We start from the raw sequence: 22263 nt of genomic DNA, 5'->3' as shown, positions 1-22263 counted from the left end.
GAATCTCACCTGAGACACTTTTTTTTTATTTATTTTTTTTTTTTAACTTTTGGTTGAGCCGATATGCTAAAAGCGAAGAAACCGTTTGTTCGCCCGTCCGTACCCTTCTGAACGGATTGCAAGCGACGGCGAGTCGCTGATGTGACGACAATTCGGCTGCATTTGTTGCTGAAACCTTAAAAAAAAAAAAAAAAAAAATGTCTTGCTGGTGTCGTTTGGAAGCGATAATTCTTCCACTTGTCGCTGAAACAAAAGATTCATTTGTCGCTTCAATCAAAGGTCCAGTTTTTGCTTCTGTGAAGCGACAAATCACTCACTTGTCGATGAAATCAAAGGTCCAATTTATGCCTCTTTGAAGCAACAAATCCTCCACTTGTCGCTAAAACAAAAGGTCCAATTTATGCCTCTTTGAAGCGACAAATCCTCCACTTGTCGCTAAAACAAAAGGTCCAATTTATGCCTCTTTGAAGCGACAAAGCCTCCACTTGTCGCTGAAACAAAAAAAGGCCGAGCTAGTACCTCTGCAAAACCGACTTTGCAGATCGGAAAATACCTTGATAATGACGATGGATGATGACGCATGCGCGTAGAGAGGAGACTGGTACCCTATCTCTACTCTTTCCGGGTTACAAAACCCCATTAAATTATATATATACGAATGTTCTCTCGACCCTGAACTATGGACTGGACGGCACCACCGCCATCTGGCTGGAGTGCGTAAGCTTACATAACGCAATTACCTACAGTACGCCTCTGTAGCCCACGGAAGGGGGCCCCTCTGTTACCTGTTTGGTAGATTAACTCCACGTTATAGTAATCTCCAGTTGGTTGTGTATACTTTTATTTGTTAAGGGGACGTTTCGTTGCTTATCATCAAAAAGCCAGTTTTTTTATTTTTTTTTTTAATGTTTTGTTATGAATCAAAACGGATTTTAATTCAAAAGAGTTGTTTTTATTTTTTTATTCAGCTCCGTCACTGGAGGAATGACAATGACTTTTTTGAACAAAAGATGGACATTCAATGGGATACCGCTAAATCATTGTGTTCTCTCTCTCTCTCTCTCTCTCTCTCTCTCTCTCTCTCTCTCTCTCTCTCTCTCTCTCTCTCTCTCTCTCTGGAACACGGAAGTATGAGAGCGGATGTTATGACACTACCACATACACACAAACACACAAACACACACATACACAGACGTAAGCGTAATTACGATTAGTCCATGTACACATACACCCCCTGTGAGTCACCCATCGCTGGATGTGTATTTGTGTACTTCTGTCGAGTGTTGAATACACTCGACTTCTGAATAATTTGAGTGTATTCTCAGTTAACGGAAACTTGTCACTCTTAACTTGGATGAATGTCCAGTGTACAAAGAATAAAGAATAGGGAATTTTATCTATTTTATCTTTATCAACTTCCAGTCTTCGATGACTGGAAGAAGACTGGAAGTTGATAAAGATAAAATAGATAAAATTCAGTTTTTCTTTTTTTTGTTCTTTGTACACTGGAGAGCCTTAACTTGAAGGAGCACATATACTAGTTAATATTCCAAACTAGTTAAGTATTCCATATCCGTAAGTTATAGTTAAGATTATGGGAGTATTAATGAATGATGAGCCATTCTTAGTAAAGGGTTGATAATTATATACAGACGGTCTTCCAGACCAGGTGCATGGAGAAGGTAGACTAATCAAGGTGTTGTCCCAAATACCTGAGTTTCTTTATAGCCAATTTTTATTCTGGTTATAGCTGTTGTTTTATTCATTCCGATGAACGGGGAGTTGGAATTTGCAGGGGTAATCATGGGCCTCTCTCTCTCTCTCTCTCTCTCTCTCTCTCTCTCTCTCTCTCTCTCTCTCTCTCTCTCTCTCTCTCTCTCTCTGAAGGTTTCCAAATAGAATCATTAATTGGATTTCCCTTCTTCCCCAGATGAGGAACACAGCTACTGGCGAGATGACGCCCGCCCTCGCAGCCCAGGGCGTCTGGACTCCTCAGCAGAACGCCCCCACCGCAGTCTTCCTCCAATCAGCCTCTTCCTCCCCAGGAACTCCTTCCAAAGGACCCACTCCCCGGTCCTTCCTTCCCAGGCATGCTAAGTCCTCCTCAGGACACGCCTCTGGACTGCCACGTGCCCCGCCGATCCGTGTCCCCTCGCCTGCCGCCCTTCCGCGACGTCAGGCGTCACCAGAGGCCCCCCTCCCCCATGGAGTGCGACCAGAGGTCCTCCAGGTACCAGGACGACCCGGCCTTGCCCTTCGACCTCACGACCAGGAGAGCCATCAGGTCCCCGCGGAGCGTGTCGCCACAGAGCCTTCATCCGTCCTTGGCTTCCATGTGCCTGAAGGAGTACACCAACGCCGAGGATGGGGGCGGCCAGGGCAACGGCGGAGGCCCCCCTCCGAGTCAGCACTGCAGTAGCTCCAACGGGAGTTACCTGGACGCTTCGCAGACCAGCCTGTCCTTCTTCGGGAACCTCGGCCTCGGAGGGGACAAGGGCGGATTGGGAGGCGGCGACGGAGGCGGCGGAGGCGGGCAGACTCCCCCAGGGGGCATTTCGGGACTGGAGAGCGCCTCGATCATGCCCCCGATTCCGGGACCCGTCGAGCCCCACGTTTATTCCCTGCCGGAGCACTGTCGGAGCATACCGCTGACAGCCAACGACACCTCCCCGGCCTTCCCGGCTCCGACGCACTTCCGGGAGAAACAGCAGCAACTGCAGCAACAGCTTCAACAGCAACACCAACAGCAGCAGACGCTGCTGTCTCCCCAGCAGCATCTGCAGCAGACTCAGCAGCAGCAGCAGCAGCAGCACCACCCGCAACAGCAGACGCAGTACCAGCAGCATCAGCTGCAGATGCAGCACCATCAACAGCAGCCCCAACAGACGCAGATTCCGTACACCATTCCGGCTCCGTCTCCATCGCCTTTGCCCGTGTCCCCACCTCTCAGCTGCACAGCCTCGCCCCTCACCAACGGGAACACCATCCTCAGATCGCCCTCTGACACCTTCGACGCCATTACCACTCAGACGCAGGTAGGACACGTCGTAGAGTCTCTCTCTCTCTCTCTCTCTCTCTCTCTCTCTCTCTCTCTCTCTCTGATTTGAACCTGAACAGGAAAACTGGCCTATGCCAGATTTAATCATCTAAAACCCTAGAAATTCCAAAAGACATAAAAAACAACTTTTTTGCTACTCTCTCTCTCTCTCTCTCTCTCTCTCTCTCTCTCTCTCTCTCTCTCTCTCTCTGATTTGAACCTGAACAGGAAAACTGGCCTATGCCAGATTTAATCAACCAAAACCCTTGAAATTCCACAAGACATAAAAAACGACTTTTCTGCTACCCTCTCTCTCTCTCTCTCTCTCTCTCTCTCTCTCTCTCTCTCTCTCTCTCTCTCTCTCTCTCTCTCATTGAAACCTCAATAGCAAAATTGACATATGCCAAATTTAATCATCCAGAGCCCTTGAAATTCAGCCATCACAAAAACTCGATTTTAAGACTTAATCATCACTCATTTTTTCTCCCCAGGTTCCCTTGGTCTCATCAACAGAGCTTCAGAATGGATTTGGGGAAAAGTCTCCCATGTCCCCCCAGTACATGCAGACGACTTACCCAAGCAGGCCATCCCCAGGTGGGACGTCCCTAGTGGATGCATCTTCCCCGCCGCTGCACGATCTACAGGTAAGCGGACAGGTGGTGACTCTGTTTATGGACCTTGTTGAAAATCCTTTGAAGTCGTTCCATTTTCTGTCAGATTTGAAGGTACGAGTTGACTTCTCTAAAACTTTCTCTTCTTTCTCTCTCTTTCCAGCGCGAGGTTCCCCTCCAGGTCCGGGTCTCCATTCTGCAGCAACGCCTCGGCCTCCCTGAAGACACGCCCCTCGAGTTCGTCAACGGAGGGCACGGCATCAAGAATCCTTTGGCACCAAACACGGACACTGCCCGTCCCGACGTGACGGAAAAACTACCTCCACCTCCCCCAGCAGGTAAGAGAGAGAGAGAGAGAGAGAGAGAGAAGACCCTTTGGAATAATGATGTTCCTCAAGTAAAATATTATCTCGATTCATTTATCCTTTGAGTTTTTTCCTCCCATTTGACCGCCATCTTTGTTTATAATGTTCCTTAAGCAAAATATCACCTGGAGCCATTTTCCATTTGAGTTTCTGCTTCCCATTTGACCGACATCTTTGTTTATAATGTTCCTTTAGCACAGTATTACCTGGAGTCATTTTCCATTTGAGTTTCTGCCTCCCATTTGACCGCCATCTTTGTTTATAATGTTCCTTTAGCACAATATTACCTGAAGTCTTTTTCCGTTTGAGTTTCTGCCTCCCATTTGACCGCCATCTTTGTTTATAATGTTACTTAAGATCAGTATTACCTAGAGAAGTTTTCCATTTGAGTTTCTGCCTCCCATTTGACCGCCATCTTTGTTTATAATGTTCCTTTAGCACAATATTACCTGGAATCATTTTCCATTTGAGTTTCTGCCTCCCATCTGACCGCCATCTTTGTTTATAATGTTCCTTAAGATCAATATTACCTGGATTAATTTTCCACTTGAGTTTCTGCCTCCCATTTGACAGCCATCTTTGTTTATAATGTTTCTTAAGATCATTATTACCTGGAGTCATGTTCCTTTTGGAGTTTCCCCCCGTCTGACCGCCATCTTTGTTTACAGTTGCTGACGACGAAGGTAGCAAGTTCGTCTGCCGCGTGTGCTCGAAGTCCTTCAGCCTGCAGCGCCTCCTGAACCGTCACATGAAGTGTCACTCGGACGTCAAGCGTTACCTCTGCACCTTCTGCGCCAAGGGCTTCAACGACACCTTCGACCTGAAGAGGCACACACGCACACACACAGGTAAGCCGAGGTTTGAAAGCCTCAGGTTTGGTTATTTCTGTGTATTAGTCGTCTTTAGTTATTATTATTATTATTATTATTATTATTATTATTATTATTATTATTATTATTCAGAAGGTGAACACTATTCATAAGGAAAAAGCCCACCATAATTATTATTATTATTATTATTATTATTATTATTATTATTATTATTATTATTATTATTCAGAAGATGAACACTATTCTTAAGGAACAAGCCCATAGGGGCAACTGATTTGAAACTCAAGCTAACAAAGAATATAATGTTTTTCAATAGGAAGAAGTAAGAGGAGCTAAAAGAATACATAGATAAGAAATCTAACTTATTAAAAAGAAAAAAATAAATTAACAAATAGATAGAAAAATGTATTAAAATGGAAAGAGAATAGCATGAGCATTAAATATGGATTGTGGTCACAGCGCCACATCTTTCTATACATAAGCAAAAATTAGACGAGAATTTAACGCAAATCCTTTCGGTATCCTTCCACCAGGTGTCCGCCCCTACAAATGCAACCTGTGCGAGAAGTCCTTCACGCAGAGATGTTCCCTGGAGTCCCACTGCCTGAAGGTGCACGGCGTGCAGCACAGCTACGCCTACAAGGAGCGGCGCTCCAAGGTGTACGTCTGCGAGGAGTGTGGCCACACTACAGGGGAACCCGAATGCCACTACCTGCACCTGAAGGACAACCATCCCTACAGCCCGGCGCTCCTGAAGTTCTACGACAAACGCCACTTCAAGTTCAACAACTCGAACTTCACGAATGTCCTCCTGATGAGTCAGACGTAGTAGTGACAGAAGGTGGTCCAGACTTTTGTGATGTCGCTGAAGAGATAGAGAGATACAGAGAGATATAGAGAAAGAGGAGTAGAGACAGATAGAGAAAGAGAGATAGAGAGAGAGAGAGAGAGAGAAAACCTCAAACACACACATATGATCGTCATAAACGTTTCTCTCAGGATAATCGAAATAGTTTATATATAATTATAAAGCTTAAAGTCCTTTATAATAATAATAATAATAATAATGATCTATGACCAACAACCCAACCCACCCCCACCCTCGCATGGGAAGGGGGGGGTGGGGAAGGGGGGAAGGAGGTTATTTTCTTGATTTGCACTCTGTGGTTGTGACCTCTTTATGGATGACGTTTTCAGACGTCTTTTTTTAGACGCCTCTAGTAGACGTTTATGCTCTATGATTGATTGATTGATTGATTGATAGCTTCGTAACCTACAGAACCTCACACACATACACAGTGTCTCACTCACTGTCGCTTGCTGATGACTTAGTTTTAGCGGGAAAAAAACCAGATTCTTATTTAGCGGAAAAAAAAACCAGATTCTTGTATTAAAGCTTGGACGACGCAGGTTTTAGACAGCTAGGACTTCGGGGACGGACAGAAAACCCGTCCAGGTCCTCGTCGTTGCCGTCACGGTTCTTTTGAAGGGTCATCTTCTCATACCTGGTGCAGGATAGATTGGGTCAGGTAAATATGATTAAAAAGACTTCTTAAGGAGAGGTTATATTATGTAGTCTTGACCTCAAGTCTCGTTAAAAAGACTTCCTAAGGAGAGGTATTTATAGCCTCGACCTCAAGTCTCTCGTTTTCACGAAAAGGAGGAGGAGATTATTAATATTATTATTAATATGTGTACATAACATAGGGTGGCATAAAAAAGATGTTGTATGCCTCTCGGAGAGGCGACAAGGGGGATTATTTTTGTACTCTGCTTGTTTTTATAATGTAAAAGGAAATAATTCTATGGCATTATATGAAATAGGTTTTATATATATATATTTGAGATATGACAGAAATGCGAGCACATAGTAGATTTTGATCAAAGTGGTTTTTTTTTTTAAAGTTCATCTCATGAAATAGATGAGGTCACATCTTCACTTGCCTGTATGAAACAGACTGAAGATGTGTTTTGTTTTTTTATATTAGCAAGAGACTGGTAGTAGCTACAGGAATTTGGTCTTTGTAGTTACAAAACTGACCTTATTTTTATGTCTCTTTGGTACTTGAACTGTAGATTTCAGAATGGTTTTTTTATGATTACAAATCTTGCCCTCCAGCTTGTGTTCCATAAAAAAGGGCAGTTCTTTAATCTTTAATTTTAGGGTTTTTTCAAATTTCAGTAGGGTCATGGCGCTAAGATGATGATTCATATTGACAGATAAGTAAGTGTTGTGGATTCGATGCAATATAGGTTTAAGACAAATTTTCTTACGGCTGAGCCAATTGAGGATTCATTCTTCTTCTTTTACATCACTCACGCTGCACTTTTTATTTTTCGTTCATCATTTGCAACAAGATAGATGGGATTTTTTTATATATATATTATCATACGTTTGTGTTTCACAAACCTTTCATTTCATTTGTGTAATGATGTTTCGACATGATTCCTTTTGTAGGACCTTTTCGTTGAGAAAAGTGATTCCGTTTTCTTTTAGATAAAAGGTATTTTCTCTCTTTTCAAGGTCTGTCCGATGTCTGCACTCGGCAATTAGTAATCCAATGATTATCTCGCTTCGGTTTCCGTCATTTTTTTATTTCTCTCTCTTTCTCCTTCCTTCGTACCTACCTATCAGCCATTCCACTAATCGTGTGAACTAATTCAGCAATTCCAGTGTCGCGTCAGGGGCGCTATCGCAATTGATCTCCAATGATTTTTGGGCATTAAAGATTCTTGGTGCTCGACAACGTAACAGTGATATATATATATTATTATTATTTACTTTTAATGTAGGGATATGCCGGTTGTCGCAACCCCGTGCTTCTTTCCATGAAAAAACAAAGTCATTCGGAAGGTTGTTTGTTCTCGTTGTTGACAACTACATAGATTTTTTTTTGTGTGTGTATTACAACATTTTCCCAAGGGCATATATTGCAGCTTTTCACTTGCCCCACTGAGGGTTTGAGTGACGTTTAGTGTGCCCCTTTTTTCAGGTCACACATAATCTGTGCTGGGGGATTTTATTTTGTTGGGGGGGCGGAGGGGGTAGAGGTTGCAAAATGACCTTTTCTGAAACCCTCCGAAGTAGCAGCAACCCTCCAAAGAATCCACGCAGGCGCGCTGCACGTTCGTCTGCTTTTTTTTTTTTTTTTCAAAGAGGGGTTTCAGCTAGAGGTCTGTTCTGATCCTAGAAAGTGGTGCAGGAAGAGAGGAAAAGGGTTTTTATATATTAAAATGAGTCTTTTTCAGGACGTAGGATTAAATCTCCCAAGAAGCCCCCGGGCTAGTTTTAGGAATCCCGAGGCCTTCGAAAATTTGGAAATGAACCAGACGTAGCGGGTTGTAGGTTGTGGTCACCCACGCCCCCGCTTCGCAGTAACCTTGGACTGGCCTTGGTATAGACATAGCATACCCCCCTGGGCACCTACCCTATCAACTCACCCTCCATGCCCAACCCCCATATTTTTGTAATTGTGTTTTTTTGCCGGTGAAGTACAAGATGTTTGGTGTAAATAAGATGTAAATATTTCGTTACTTAGTATTTTTTATAAACAGTGCTACTAGCTTATGTTTTGATTCATCTCTCCCTCTTATTTTTATTTTGTCCTTTCGAAGCACCTTTTCACCTGGTTCTGTTGAGAATTCAGTCTGTTGTTCACTTCTGGAGGAGCGGCCATCTCTGTCACAGGTCAAAAGAAGAGGAAAAAGTTGGTGGGTGGGCACTCAAGCCCTTCCTTGGCTTGGTGCCTCGGTGATGCCCACCCACGTTCGAGGGTCTCGTGACATTCTGGCCATCAAGTTTTTTGGCGTCGTTAGTAGAAAGAAAAGTTTGATTTTTGGGGGGGCCCATTCCGATCTCATAAATCCCATAGCTCCTGGATTCTTGTTTGTTTCTGGCTGTGCAGATTTGAAGCTGACCTCCAGAAGGCCCTAGGCACCTTGACAAGTCGTCCAGTTATCTCTTCTCAGTTTTCAAGTTCCCCAATTTTAACCTCTCTTGCATCTCCTATTTTCAGCATCGTCTCTTGAGTTGTCTTGAAATAATCACATGGACATCAAGCTGTTATCTTGAAGGTGTAATGTTAAGTTATGCAGTTACTGTCTTCCACGTCTTTATGTGATAAACACTTGATTAATTTATAAGACATCTGTGTTAGTGTATATTCAACAAAACCCCCCCTTTTATTTTTATTTTTTAAATCATCCGCATCAGACTGTTCTCGGCCACTTTTGTTTCTTACACTGATTCCCAAAAGGTCAGTCGTCTGTGGGCGCGATCGATATCGCTTGTCTGTTGGTAACTGATCCTTCTAAGTAGAGAGATAGATAGATAGCTAAGTGATGAATGAGTTGAAAGCCTCTGCCAGGATGCTGTTTGGTACATGCATCCACCATAAGAGATGCTATCTGGGGAGATTTGTAGATATCCTGTCATTGTTTTCTAAGACTGTTGTCGGGAAGACAGTTCTTGTGGATGTTCACTCTGCAGTTGTTTTGAGGAACTGCAGCTGTTTTTTTTTTATTATTGCTTGGGATTTTTTCATGCTTTTTTTGAGGGTGAGAGGAAGAGAGACAGTTGTTCTTTTCACACACTCATCATTATCATCACCATCATCATCATGTTTTTTTTTAGGACGTTTCTGTCTGATTCAGTGTTGGTGCTTTGATGATGTCGAAGTGCTTAGAGAATTTGGAAGAAGAAGAGGCGTTGTTGGCCTTCCCGGACGATTGGTGCTATAAATCAGAGGAATGGAGGAACGGAATTTCATTTGTAAATCGTTGAATATCACCTTCAGCACATCATTTCCACAATGGCAAATGCGGGAAGGGAGAGGAGGAAAAGGGGAAACTTTCGATGTTTGTGTGGAAAGGAATCATCAGACACGGGAATAGGGACTGTGCAAAACAAAAATGGGATCGTGCAAATAGGCAACACATCAAGTTGCAGGATCATATTAATGTCCTTTTTAGGCCAATAAGCTTTTTTTTTATTTAATTTTTTTTTCTGTAAACTAATGTGGGGATCTATTTTGACTTCCCATTTTCCAGAGAGCGTCTGCTCTCTCCCCCCAAAACATCCAAGTTCTTGGTCTCACGAAATCTTAGTTATTATTTACATTCTTCATCATCTTCTTCTTCTTCTTGATTTCTTCTTTTGATATAGTAACGCTTCTTTTCTCTCTCCACTGTTGTATGGCCTCTTACGGGTTGCAGTTAATGCTAATAATTTTTTTTTTTTCGTGTGTGTGTGTTCATGTTCTTCCCATTATTTTTTCCCCCCATTGAGCTTTTATTTATGACTTCTCCATTTTCAAGGATTTGTTGAGTCTTACAGTCAAATATTTTATATAAATTATATATATTTTTTTTCCTCTCTCATGTGTGTCCTTTTCTTTGACAAGTCTTCTGTTGTCATAAATGTACATAAATGAAAAACTTAAGAAAATATAAATTTTTTTGGAATGAAATTTGTTTTATTTAGTGAACATCCTCAATTTTTTTAATATTGTGATTTCATATTTTTGTAGTGAATTACAGTCCTGTATGCTAAATGGAAAGTATGTATATATATATATATATATATATATATATATATATATATATATATATATATATATATATATATATATATATATATATTCCATCACTGCAGTGATTTACTGTTGTGATACATGATCAAACAACCTTGCATATTTCATATCACTACGGTTTACATGTATGCAAAGAGACGACACGTCACACACAGGAATCCAGTCAAATATATGATGGTTCAAAAAACATGGACCACCTGACATAGGTCAGAGTTGAGCATACAAAAAGTGAAAGGTTAAAAAATTAATATCTGAAGGTCATATTTAATTTCCTCTGTTAAAACAAAAGAGAAATCACTGGCCAAATATAAGGTCAGTCAATGTTGTATTGGCCAGCTATTATTATTATTATTATTATTATTATTAAGCAAGCCTACAAGACCATTAACTTCAAAAGGAAATTCCATAGAAAGGGATGTCCTCTGTGAAAACAAGAAATTTAATGACGCAAAAAAATAGAGGAAAATTATACAGTATTTAAAAGCATAGTTTTAATTACTGTAACTCTCAGCCTTTGAAACAGAGTAACCAAATTTGACAGAAAGAATAACAAGGCTGTTGGCTAGACAACTCCAATCTGCTAATACAGACACTACAGTAACTTCAGTAAGTGGTTTACTTTACAAGTGTCCCCCGTAGGGAGGTAATGCTGTCAATGCACCTCATGCGGTGCACTGTAGGCATTACTCAAGCTTCTTTGCAGCGTGCCTTCCTTAGGCCCCTAGCTGCAACCCCTTTCGTTCCTTTTACTGTACCTCCTTTCATATTCTCTTTCTTCCATCTTACTTTCCACCCTCTCCTAACAATTGATTCATAGTGCAACTGCTTTGAGGTTTTCCTCCTGTTACACCTTTCAAACATTTTACTGTCAATTTCCGTTTCAGAGCTGAATAACCTCATAAGTCCCAATGCTCGGCCTTTGGCCTAAATCCTATATTCAATTCAATTCAATTTACAAGTGTCATTTCTGCTCAAGACTTCATAGCAGGTAATTCGAAGCGTGCAGCGAGTTTTAGCAAGACAGGTTCATGACAGAAAAACTGGAACCAAAAGCCTAGAGAGATCACTATGCAGTAATTGCCTTACCTGGTGATTAGGAGTGATTGCGTTACACACCTGTGGACGAAGTATGAGCTCACAGCTGGCGTTTGGCACACTGTGTATGCGTGTACAGAATCAAACAGGAGTAGGGAAGGTGTATATAGGTAAATGAATATTTGCGTGTTTATACAAACACGAGCCAATGAAGTATGACGGGGTATTTTGGCAAAAGTTTGTAGAAACTGTTGGGAGAGTAGAAACCACTGTGATTGGTTTGCCTTGCTCCAGGTAAATAAAACGACCGTTTCGGACTCACCTAAAAATACCAGGTCGAAACGGCTATTAGAGTCCCAAAACACCAGATCATAATGGCTATTGAAGTAAAGCGGAATACGCCAGGTTTTTGTTTTCTGCTTCTGAGACTCTGACAGCAGTCACTTTTGTTTACATTCTTGCTGGTGAAGGACTGTGTGTGTGTGTTTAAAAAGTACTTCCTGCAAGGATATACTTATTCGTGGATATTCGCGGTGGATTTCCCAACTTTCGAGCGTGGTTAGACGAAGCTACCGGTAAGTACTGGTAAAAGGTTGCAAGTCGTTTTAATAGGGAATCGGTTGACAAGATTACATGGCCTTTTACTCGTGTGGTTTATTTATTTATCGGTTGGGCTAGACTTTCTCCAGAAGGTTTTCGTGACAGGGTATGTGATTTTGAATACTCTCTCTCTCTCTCTCTCTCTCTCTCTCTCTCTCTCTCTCTCTCTCTCTCTCTCTCTCTCTCTCTCTCTCTCTCAATATATGAGGTTCTGTTGCCTGTTAATTTAAATATTAGGTTAATTTAAATATTAGGCACTGAGATTAGCAGAGGGAGATGCCTCCAACTCTTGGGGAATATAATAAGTCGTGATATTTATAGAAGCAAAGGAGGTTGAAAGATAATTTGATATACTATTTATTTACGATATGCAGAAAGGCTGTACGATCGTATATTATCATATTAGCAGTTTATATTGGTAGTTTTCTAATTTTATTTTTTTTAATTGGCCATAGCCCTCAGGGTAAAAAAATAAATAGAACTGATTCCCTTTAGAATTGTTACTAATTCACAACCATAGCCCAGTGATTCCCAAACTGGGTGCCGTGACACCCACAGACAGTGCCTAGGGGTGCCGCAAGATTGTCACGAATTTTATCTTGTCTAGATCATATCAATGAACATTTGTGAAAAAAAAAAGTTTTCAAAATTACTATAGTTATTATAAGTGTGTCTACTCCAATTATGTCTATCTAATTCTACTGATACGCTCTTTGTTATACAGTATATTTCTGCATGTACGGTGTACCGATTTTGGTCTGAGAATGGATAATAGTTTTATCAACCAAATAAGAAGTTAATTCATGCGATATGGTGGGATGGTGACGAAGGGGTGCCTCGGTAATGATTATACATTAGTTAGGGTGCCATCATTAAAAAAAGGTTGAGAACTAGTACTAGCCTAATCCTTTTTCACTGTCAATTATTCAGTTTCCTGGTCTTGGTTAAAATAGCACTTAGTTACAGCGATATTTATTTAATTATTGATTTGTTTTTTAGCGTGTGCTAGGGACTTATATAATTGAAGGGTAAATACCCATATCGCTTATAATAATATCAAGGATTGACCTCACATCTGCGTGTATATGAAATCAGGATTTTTGTAAGCGGGAGAAATAGCGGATTTTTTTCCTAGAAACTTATATTTTTGATGGCATTGAAAATAAAATTGGTATACTGAGTATTCGCGGCGTGAAAATACCAGAATATAATTATTTTTATTTAGTTAGCATATAATTTAGTTCCATATCGTTATTATAATGGCATCGTGGAAATTATTTTGGATTAATCTCAGGAACTTCATATATATATATATATATATATATATATATATATATATATATATATATATATATATATATATATATATATATATATATACACTGTATATATAACAGGCACCTTGATCACCTAAAAGGTGACAGGATTTTGGTACATCCGGCTAACGTTCTACCCCCATAAATGTCGTCATTGAAAAAAAAAATTGCATATAAAAAAAACGTTTTGTCCGTGCGACGCGTTACGACAATTGTTCCATGACGATTTCTTATGCGATACAAAATAAGGGCTGAATCTGAAAAATTGGCTAAAATACATAATATTATAATCTATATTAAAGTCATAATTTCCCATACGGAAAATTGTTCATAATCATAATTAATATAATTTACTTATCAATGTATGTCTATAGGCATCATTAAAAGTTAGTTAAACTTAATGATACTTACAAACGTATTAAAGACGCAGTAAAATAAGAATAAAAAAAATAAAGTAAGTAGGTAAAGAAAGCAATTAGAAAAAGCAGGAAATTTTATTATTATTTTTTATTCTCATCCACGAATCATTGTTTCAGGTTTTTTTTTTATCTCAGAAATTAGCGGGATATTCGTCTTTAAATAATTGTGTTGTTTAATATCTTTGTTTTTTTCAGTATATGTTATTTCAGGTTGGATGATTTCTTTAGACATTAATTTGTTTTATATATATATATATATATATATATATATATATATAATATATATATATATATATATATATATATATATATATATATTTATATTATATTTATTTTTTATATATGTGTGTATATACTGTATATATACTGTATATATGCCAAACATTGTCTATTTATATATTTAATCAATCCAATGTTCATTTTACGAATGAACAATTTTGTTAAAATTGAAAGCTTTTATGTATATAAACCATACTGATATGATTACATTTCAATAAGTAGGAATCTTTTAATATTGTGTTTATAACTCGTTTAATTTTTTCATATAACATATATAAAAAATATAGCATATAAAATTAATTTACTTATTATAATTGTTATAACTGTTATAATCTTAATAAATCACTTAAGAAAACTTTCCGTTCCCCAGTAGTTTAAAGTAGCACGTGGTTCGGGGACCACCCTTGTAGAAAAGCCTTTAGACCACCGAAAATTAGCACCTCCCCTTCCCCTATTTGCCCTGGGTATTTCACGTCGTTGGCTGGGCAGAATGTGCCCCAAGGGACCCGATCATCCCATTGTGGGGGCCATACCCACCTCGTGGCGCCCCACGGAGCGACTTTTAAGAGTTTTTCGTTCGGGTAGAAAGAGGTCCTTCTTGGGTCCTTCCAACAATCACTCCTTCCTGATGGATTTGTCTTGGGGGAATTTTTGTCTTTTAAAGAGGTTTTCTGTCCTTCTTCAACCCCTCCCCTCCCTTTTATTTCCCTCTGGGGGTAATTGTCTGGCACCCCTGCTGTTTTACATTAGGGGAATCTGCATTCATTTTCTGAATTGTCATATTCTACTGTCGGGTTCGGACCGTGTTTCCTCAGCGGTGGTGAAAAACTCTACGGTGGTAGCACTCCATGTTTTAACATTTGTTCCCGTTTTTCATTCACAATCTCGTCGCTAGGAAAACTTCTAAGTCGTTTTTACTAGACGAAGCTGTTCTAATGGGCAGATCGAGTTGATGTTCAAGATTTACTTCGTATATAGCACTATTTAATTATGCTTTACTAAAAGTTAAAGGCCCCTGAGGTAACGTTGAAATTCACACGGTTTGATGTGGACTATTTTTGTTTACAAATCCGTTGTAACACTTTCATAGTCTTTCTTAAGAATAAATGATCTTCCCAACTCTCTCTCTCTCTCTCTCTCTCTCTCTCTCTCTCTCTCTCTCTCTCTCTCTCTCTCTCTCTCTCTCTCTCTTTAATTATTTTCACATGAATTTACATTGTACTTAAGGTGCGACATTCCATTCTCTCTCTCTCTCTCTCTCTCTCTCTCTCTCTCTCTCTCTCTCTCTCTCTCTCTCTCTCATGGAAAGGATGACTGAAACTTATTTAGGTTGGTGCAGTTGTTCGTAAGGGAACTGTATTGTATACAATGGACTTAAGATTGTTTACGTGTGTGTGTATATATATATGTATATAATTATATGTATTATATATATACATAAACATATTATATGTGTATATATACATAATATAAACAGGAATTTCCATGCTCCCATTATCATACAAATTTGCTGGAAAAATAAAATGATCCCAAAATCCTTACATAAGTACTCGACTTCCCCCTTACAGTCAGTTTTTATACAGGAAGCACTTAAGGATCTTACGAGACACTTAAAGAGTACACTAGGTACACCCTACACTCACACTTTGATTGCTCCCCATGCAAAAAAAATAAAGTAGTGTATATAGGAGCATGATTAAACTCCTATAAAATAAAGTAGTTGTCAGCCATATCGCTTGATATCTGAACCAAATCGGACAGTTGGATTCGAGACTTGAGTTCGAACACGAACGAGAAACTGATTGACCAACAATGAGCTCTGCTTTTGGTCTATAAAATTCGAACCGAATAAGTAGAAGTGTATTTAATCATTCCTGTCGTTTCAAATTAAGTACTACGTCCTTTAGTCGCTTTAAGACTTGTCTGTACAAAGTATCTTTATCATTCCGAAGTATTCGAGACAGAGTTCGAACACAAAACCGAGACACTAGTGGACCAGTCTTGAGCACCGCTATCGGTCTATGGTTCGAACTGAATAAGTAAAAGCGTTTTATTTTATAATTCCTGAGTCTTCGAATCGATTGAAAAAGCTTTCTGTACAAAGAAAAATTAATATTTTGAATGACTGTAAAACATTGGTTTATAAGATTTTAAAATTAGAAAGCTCACGTGATCAAGTAAAGTGTTCATATGCTTCAGGAAAGGTCTCACTACTATAGGCCTAAGCAAAATGTAAGGTTAACAGTCATATCAAAATAAAATCCTTTTCAGATAGGCCTATAAGAAGTGTTTTAATGATATATATGTGTATATACTGCTGGAATTAATGAAAGTTAAAACCAAATACATATACACAAACATCTACCAATTTTAAAAAGAATTCTCAATATGGAGTCCAAACCAAATCTCACCAAAGGGAGTTTGAATCTGAACAAAACCCAATTTCATATGCATTGTTCGTCTGCCATTGAGAGAGACCAACATTTCGAGGCACGGCGGATAAGAAATCAGAAAACACCGTTCTGGCCTTGATACGAAAACAAATATATAAATTTTTTAATCTAATTTGGTCTCCACAATGTGTTAACAACACTTCTTACCAGACATGAGACCGTTAAATTAAATTCCACAATAATATCTAATGTTTGTTTTTGAAATGTCAGTGTGGGGTTGAAGTATTCAGATGCTCAAGTCCAAAAAAATGAAAATGCAGTTATTGTAAGCTGTAAATGAACAGTGCCCTCAGCCTTCGAGTGTAGTGCAGAAAAAATGAAAAAAAGTAGAACGAGCAGGACCCTGTCAGGGGGACAGAAACTACGAACACGACAGAGATAGTACTAATGACATACTATTTCTCAAGTGGGATAGTAGACTCGGTACCCCCGGGGGTTATTATTGAGACTAGGATAGTTAGAAGCTGTTGGTAACTCCAGTTCTTAAATCTCAAGATGAAACAGATGAAAATTTCAAGCACAGTGACTCAACAAAGTCTTTAAAAAGGACCATTGGTCTAGGAATAAACACCATCAACCTAGGGACACAATTAGTCTTAGAAGCTGAACCAAATACCATTAATGGTCTACGGTTATCAAATCCTAAGATGAAACAGATCAGTATTTCGAGCAGTTTGACGCAATTGTAAAATAAAAAAAGAAATAACAAAGAAGAAGAAGGAACATCGGTCTAGGAGTAAACACCAATCAGTCTAGAGGCACAATTAGTTTTAGGAGCTGAACCTGATTCCATTGGTCTCCTGACATAATCAGCCTCTTCGACTTACGTCTGTCTCAGTGTGACTTATCTCGAGAGCCTTTGTTCTGGAACACTGAGTAAGACAAACCTTAATTCAATCAGGAAGGTTTGCAATAAATCTGTGTCATCTTCAAGGTCAGTTAACCTCTCGACGGTTTGGTGTTCCGTTGTTGCGCCCTACAGGTAGTCTGATTGTGAGGGCCTCGACATATGCAAGTAAAAAGTAGGTAAAGATTGATTATATCTATTATATCTATGCAAATGGTATTCAACGCCCTTGTTATTACGTTAAGCTTGTGACAGGAGCAATTCTTCGCTGTGAGGTGGCTTCACGCTCTAATTGTTCGGGTTATAATATTCATCTCGTGCTGAGATTGCTGAAATCATTTGCGGTTTGTGGATGAAGGTACGTGCCTGCATATTTTCGTAATAGAAGGTTTGATGTCTCCTAAACTCTAAACCAAATGAAGGACTAAAGAAAATATGCTTTCTTTATTGGTTTCATACCCTCTAGCACTTTGGGACTGGCAGGCCAGGAATGGCAAGAGTATAATGGTAATCATTTCAGCTAATGGGGTCTCCCCTTTTGGAAATCGTTCAACGAATGATGAATTGTAGGTTACGTTCGGTAACAAATGGAGAGATGGATATTGTTACTGAGTATAATTATGTATGACGTTCTGTGGGTCAAAGTAATACAACCTTTACCGGGAAAGGGTCATTAAAATAGTATATATCTGAAAAAAACCTTGATTTATAATGTGCAATCTGTCTAAGGAAAACTGGCTACTGGTCTGTCCAGACCTAGAACGCCAGCTTAATCATCCCAGGCGTTGTATGGAGAATGAAACAACTCTGGAATAGCAACAACGCCATTGAATAACAACAGTTGCTTATTAGAAATGGCAAGTAACACACCTTGTGGAACCCCTTCTAAGGTAGAGAAGGCTAACTGTACGTGATGAAATGTTTAAATAGCTAAGAGCTGTTTTTTAAAGGGATGCATGATAATGCATTTTACAGCTGAGATAATGTGGTTTGAAATTTGTTGGTTGGTAGTTGTTTTAAATGGTAGTTTTTTTTTTTTCTTTAGTTCAAAGCAAATGAAACTGCTTGCATTTATTTTCCTGTATGATTTTTATGTGGCAACTTCTTCTTTACATCAGACATAATTATCTTGACATTTAACTTTGCTAATTAATATTTTTTCTAACGTTAATTTACCAGTAATATGGTACACCTTAATTTATTCCACCAATATCTGATGTTTTCAGTATTTTTAACATTGATACACGTATAAGTTTAATTCTAAATCGTATATTAATGGCTATTTTGAGTCTTAATATCTGTCTTGGTGGATTTTACAGATTCTCTCTCTCTCTCTCTCTCTCTCTCTCTCTCTCTCTCTCTCTCTCTCTCTCTCTCTCTCTCTCTCTCTCTGAGATTTCAGTTCCAAGAGTTTTATATTTCATTGTGGCGTTTGTTTTATTTTATCTAATCTATCTATCTATCTATTTTTCTATCTTAACAGATAGACAACCTTTTATCCATTATCAGAGTCCCATCAGCACTCAGTCCAACGTCTTCCAAATTCTTATCGCCTCAGATACGATATTAACTGCAATCATACACTTAATATAAGTCTGCACTTGTTTACTTTTCAATCATAATTTTACCGATAATTTCTCTAAAACGTCACATTTTTCCTGATAATCATCTGCGTGATGTTACCTTTTACCCTGTGGAATAACTTGTAATTTACCAAAGGTACCTTTTAATCGATCGGCAAAATTGTATGTTTCCCGACTCACACGATTCTGCTCTCCAGAAATTTCGCTTTAAAAATTGTTTGTTTGGTCCTTCGATTTCGTTCTCTCTCTCTCTCTCTCTCTCTCTCTCTCTCTCTCTCTCTCTCTCTCTCTCTCTCTCTTTAAGGTTTTTTATGGGATGGCTCTCACGGGAGATCACATTCTTCCATCTTTTGAAGACTAACTGGAAATAAGATATTTTTGGCAACTTTTTCGACTGACTTAGTTTTTCTTCACAAATATAAGTAAACTTTCCACACGGACTGAACTTTTTTGTGTGGCTTTTTTGAGACATTAGACCTACGGACTTCTCTTCGGGAAAGAGCCCGTGCCAATACGTTGCTGAGTTAATTCAACAACTATGATAGCAATTTGATGCCAAAGCAAAATGTGGTTCCGGCATACCACAGGGTGTCCTTTTTGGTCTAAACGTGTTTTCAATATTTATGGCCTTAGCATTGGCATTTCATAATGATTAAATCTAATTGTATGCATTCACATCATGACCAATATTTTTCTTATTTTTATACATATTTTGGTAGGAGTGTGAAGGGCTGCTACCCTTTACTTCTTTTATAAAGCTAAACTCGCTAACTTCTTCGTTATAAGATGAGAAACTCAGTTTCATTAAAAATATATTCATAGCAGTATGAATCTTGAAATGGAGAAACGAATCCACAATCATATATGGGTACAAACATATTTAAAAATAAATTTACAGAGCGAGCTTTAGGGAACAAGTTCGATTCCCCTTTTCAATCTAACAGATTCCCGAAAGATCTCTCTCTATAAATTTATTTTTAAGTATATTCGTATCCATATATAACTGTTGATTTGTCCCTCCAAACTCCATTTCCTTAATGTTGCTAACAAAAAAAGCAAAAAAATAAAAGCTCTTTTTAAACCCAGCCAGTTATAAAGCAGCCCAATAAAATGTTCCATAGTTGTATCACCAGGGTTCCCAAGCTATTAGTGCGAACGCCGACTTGACTGTTGGTACACCGGTGAGTTTTTTTTCGTCCTTGTACTTAATTTTATGTAACCTTTGATGGGGTGCAAGCGGTTCTCAATTCTACATTGACCCTCCAATTTTTTTTTTCAAAGCTTTTAGCTATACTAAGAGACCCATCGTCGGCCTTGAAATCAGCTTAATGTCTCGCCAACATCAGTTTGAGCGCAGGGCTTTTGACAGGTCCGCGAAGCAAGCTCTTCATCGCAGGCGCATGAGGAATGACAGAGTAGGACTTGCATTGTTCCTAAATCCATATGGAAAACTAAAGAGTCTGCTTCTTTGCAATGGGCTTTGAATATAGCGAAGGCCTCGAGGGTCTTCAGCTGTTTTTATATAAATCGAATCTTTCCACTGTGTGATTTTAATTTTTGATATTCGTTTTATCTTTAACAATCGAATTTTCTTTCTTGTAAATACGAAACATGATGGTCCTTCGTAACACCCAGTCCTTAATAGTTAGATTTCAGCAGCAGGCGAGATAATATTCTTGAACCGTCGAGCTTCAATTGTTTAGTGATTGTGGTGTAGTCGAGAATATCTTGTGCCTCGAGGGTCGTGGGCAGGTTCTGATTTGAAGTTTAATTTCAGCATCGCTATTAGAGGTGATATTCTTATTACCTCTACCACCATTACTAAAGCTTTTTGTTATCTAAATAGGTGATGTTCTTATTACCTCTACCACCATTACTACAGCTTTTTGTTATCTAAATATTAACTTCTATTACTGCTGCTTTCATTGTTTTAACTGCTTTAACAGACTCATCTCATCTCAGCAACATACAGACTTTCTGTGGAAATCCGTGTACGATTCAGCATTATGGAAAACTGATAACCTCTACCACCATTACTACATTCTTTTTTCATCTAAATATTAACTACTATTGATGCTGCTTTTAATGTTTTAACTGCTTTAACATACTCATTTCATCCCAGCAACACAGACAGACTTTCTGTGGAAATCCGTGTGCGGTTTAGCATTATAGAAAACTGATATGACTGTCAGACATGATTATTTTACAGAATATTTTACAAAATATATTACAGAAATCTCAGATATCTGGAGCGAGGCGTCTGTAAGGCTAAAAGAATTATGCTTTATAATAACTTATTCAGGGTAAATTTATGCTTTATCTTTTGTAAATTATACAGCCAGGCGCCTTCTGGTAACAAGATAAGGACAAAAAAAAAAAAAAAAATCCCGTTCTATATTTCTCAAGAAAAATAAATAAATAAGAATAAAAGATAAATAATTTATATGGCAAAAAATTTTATGCTTTATAAATACTATTGATGGTAAATTTATGCTTTATCCTTTATAAACGGTAAAGCCAGGAGCCCTCTGGTAACAAAGTAAGGACAAAAAATAAAAAAGCACCCCATCCTATTTTTGGCTCAAGAAAAAAATAAGAATAAAAGAATAAATCGCGGTGTTGGAATCAAAATTGCAATTTTAACCCCACTTAAAGTTTTGACACAAATTTATGACCCTACTTGCTACCAAATAATAGATGTTCTTAATTTATTTTTTTGTATTATTTGTAAGATTACATCTACTGCGCATGTCCGCGTTTAATCTCCCCCACCAAACCCACCACTCGGTGAAATGGTCCCTTCAGCGAACAGTTATTTTAACGGGCAACTGCGGCGGCGGCGGCGGCGGCGTGTACGCAAGAAACAAAAATGATAAAATAAAAACTCACGAAGAAAAACTATGAATTGCCTCGAGTATCCCAAATCCAGCCGTTTCTCTCGCGTCAGATTTTCAATCTTCCGTATCTCCCTATTATCCTTTCCTTTCTCCCTATTTATCCTTTCGTATCTCATTATCCTTTGCTGTGGTCCCCTACAACCAACTTTTATTCAACGACTTAGAAAGATCCATTAACAGTTAATGTCTCCCTCCTCCCCAACCTCCAAAACCTCGCCAAGGACCTAAGTCAGGCCTGTGACTCCCAACAGGGTCTGCAAAGATCAAAAATCCCAATTTTCCCCCGTTAGGCGACTTGCGGGAACGAAAGGATACGGATGGAAGTGTGTGGATGCCATTGTCATAATCTTCTCTCTCTCTCTCTCTCATTGTTTGTGTGTATGTTTAGCCTTGGACTTTT

At 38.8% G+C, this 22263-nt stretch overlaps 2 protein-coding genes across 2 annotated transcripts in view; both read left to right on the top strand.

The window, feature by feature from the left end:
- Window positions 1-10311, top strand: part of LOC136826108 (uncharacterized) — a 39444-nt gene extending 29133 nt beyond the window's left edge. The window contains 6 exon segments of the mRNA XM_067083083.1: window positions 1931-2080; window positions 2083-3035; window positions 3529-3681; window positions 3812-3986; window positions 4682-4861; window positions 5377-10311. Of these exon segments, the coding sequence (XP_066939184.1) occupies window positions 1931-2080; window positions 2083-3035; window positions 3529-3681; window positions 3812-3986; window positions 4682-4861; window positions 5377-5672 (1907 nt within the window). The 3' untranslated portion in view covers window positions 5673-10311.
- A 1666-nt stretch (window positions 10312-11977) lies between these two features.
- The window catches only part of Vps15 (vacuolar protein sorting 15), a 140088-nt gene continuing 129802 nt past the window's right edge, over window positions 11978-22263 (top strand). The window contains 1 exon segment of the mRNA XM_067083081.1: window positions 11978-12044. The gene's annotated coding sequence lies outside the window, so the exon portion shown is untranslated.

Source organism: Macrobrachium rosenbergii, chromosome 40 (genome assembly GCF_040412425.1).
Source record: "Macrobrachium rosenbergii isolate ZJJX-2024 chromosome 40, ASM4041242v1, whole genome shotgun sequence".
In the NCBI taxonomy this organism is placed as follows: domain Eukaryota; kingdom Metazoa; phylum Arthropoda; class Malacostraca; order Decapoda; family Palaemonidae; genus Macrobrachium; species Macrobrachium rosenbergii.
The sequence above is the reverse complement of the archived record's forward strand: the minus strand, read 5'-3'. Positions and strand labels throughout refer to the sequence as shown.